The sequence below is a fragment of the Kryptolebias marmoratus genome, linkage group LG2 (genome assembly GCF_001649575.2).
Source record: "Kryptolebias marmoratus isolate JLee-2015 linkage group LG2, ASM164957v2, whole genome shotgun sequence".
NCBI lineage: Eukaryota > Metazoa > Chordata > Actinopteri > Cyprinodontiformes > Rivulidae > Kryptolebias > Kryptolebias marmoratus.
The window spans coordinates 36,604,300-36,606,689 of NC_051431.1; the positions used below are offsets into that span (position 1 = coordinate 36,604,300).

The 2,390-nt window shown below is 43.0% G+C and overlaps 1 protein-coding gene across 2 annotated transcripts in view; it reads right to left on the bottom strand.

The window, feature by feature from the left end:
• The window catches only part of LOC108245177 (signal transducer and activator of transcription 5B-like), a 42,748-nt gene that overhangs the window by 32,134 nt on the left and 8,224 nt on the right, over nucleotides 1-2,390 (bottom strand). For both annotated transcript variants that reach the window (XM_017431869.3, XM_017431870.3), the window contains exon 2: nucleotides 1,003-1,138. In XM_017431869.3, coding sequence (XP_017287358.1) covers nucleotides 1,003-1,130 — 128 coding nt within the window. In that variant the 5' untranslated portion in view covers nucleotides 1,131-1,138. The remainder of the gene's footprint in view (nucleotides 1-1,002; nucleotides 1,139-2,390) is intronic.

A 2,390-nucleotide genomic window follows, 5' to 3' on the forward strand; every position in this document is an offset into this window, starting at 1 on the left:
TGCCATCAAACATGCTAGGTTCCCTTTCATCATTGTCGGAGTCAGTCTCGTTGCCAGGGGGCTGTTCAACAATGATGCCGGCTTTCGTGAAAGCTCAGACAACAGTTAAAGCAGATACCTTAGCCCAGGCATCCGCAATACATTCGCATATGATGCCGTAACTCACCCAGCGCTGTCTCTGTCTTAGTAAATGTGTGTTCACCGTAGGTCATCCATCGCTCCCACACCTCTCACAACTTCACTTTGAACGCGCTGTTTACAGCAAGGTCCAGCAGTTGGAGTTCTTTTTTAATCCTCCCGGAATGATGGCAAGCTCCGAATTGTATTATATTACATAATGTTCTCTGATTGGTTTATCGCTGCCAGTATATGTACCGATACTGTACACATTACCGTACGTCCCTGTGTCAGGGACAGAATTTGGAATTCAGTGCACACATAAGGCGCCCTGGATTATAAGGGGCACCGCCGATCTTATTCACAGATGAAATAAATAAAGAAAAATCTATGTTTGTTCACAGTTTCTGCAGTGTGGACTCAAAAAACCTTCCTATAACTCTGCTGCTTTGGCTCCCTGAGGGACAACAAATCTGCACTGGTTTTTCCCTCGAGCTGCAGAAGTAGGAACACTGAACTGGAAAAACTGCCAGGTGTTGGCTAGAAATGAGCTGAAGTTAAAAATTCAATTCCTCTTTCACAAATAAACTTAATAAACACTGACCTTCACATTGGTCGACTTAAAGGCGTTTTGTTTTTCTAAGCTTCACATAAGAAAATATCTATCTTTCAGCACACCTGGTTCTTTAAATGGGTCAACGCAGAATTTGACATGCTGAGGAGGTAGTTTAGTCATTTGAATCAGGCATGTGAATCAGGCAGGCCAATGAGTCTTAAGGACCAGGATTAGGAACTTTAGCTCATTAAAACTTGTGCTCAGAGCTGTCCACTTCAGTACACGTGTTTAAACAAGCTGTAACAGCCTCAGACACACACACCGCTTACCACAGTTGGCTTTCGATCCACTGGGCCAGGTAGTGTCGCACCTCTATGGGGAAGTGCTGCCCATAGAGCGCCTGCATCTGATGCAATGCTTCCCCCTGAAGCTGCTGGGCCTGAATCCACATCGCCATGGTGCTTCCTGCGAAGGCAGGAGGGAAACAGGAAACACAAAAGGTTTTAAACTTAGCCTTCAACTAATCAATATCCAACAGTTAATAATAAATCAATTGTGCAAAATGTCTTCTACACATCAAAACAGGCAGGCAAACCTTGTAAATGACGAGGTTGTGGGATCTTATGAAATCTGTTAGTGCTCAAAGTATGTGTTGAAGATGACGCTCAGCTACTACCACACCAACATTTAGCTCAGTATCTGTAAAACTGGCTGGGTTAGAGATGTCTTCATGTTTTCTAAGGTCAGTTGGCTGTGGCAGCTATCTTAAACTGGGTTAACTCCACAAGTCAATCAGTTGTATATGTACAACCAATGTTGACAGAGCCGGCAAAGTTTTAAACACAAATCTTGTGTGACCTGTTAGAATCATTCTTAGTTACTACCACACCAGATTTTAGCCTCATATCTGTAAAACCGATTCAGTTCTAGTCAATTGTGTTTCTTACTGTAAGTTAGCTGTGGTGGCCATCTTGAATCGAGTTAACTCTAAAAGTCAGACCAATGATTTCAATGATTTTCTTAAAATCTGTTTGCTGATTCATGAGATGTACTGGGTACAAACAAACATGGACAAAGACAAAAACATTGTCGCCCCACCTTTACCATCAGCAACAGCCAATGATAATAATAATAATAATCATAATAAGTATATTTTAAAGACAGGTAGTGTGTGAATTTAAGTAAAACAATTTTAAAGTGGAAAGTTAGTCAAAGTGAGCTGAATTACATTAAAAGTTGCTTGTTTATTAATGTAGAACAAGACCATTTTATTAATGTTTAACTGAAAACTCAAATCTTACACAACATCACAGTTAAACACACAACCCTACAATGTCAGTAAATAAGTACAACCTAATATCAGCCAAATACTGTAGCTAATAATTAGAGCAGTAGTGGCCAGTAATTAATGCTTGTTTTTGGGCTGTGGGAGGAAACTGGAGCAGCTGGAGAAAACCCCTACGTGCATGGGGAGAACATGTAAGCTCCACTCAGAAAGGCTGAGATACACTGGAGGCTGTCTTGCTGAGAGGTGATGGTGCTAACCACTGCAGCACCGTGCAGCTCTGGATCCATCCATCCATCCATCCATTGTCTTCCGCTTATCTGGGGTCGGGTCGCGGGGGTAGCAGCCTAAGCAGGGAGACCCAGACTTCCCTCTCCCCAGCCACTTGGGCCAGCTCCTCCTGGGGAATCCCAAGGCGTTCCCAGGCCAGCC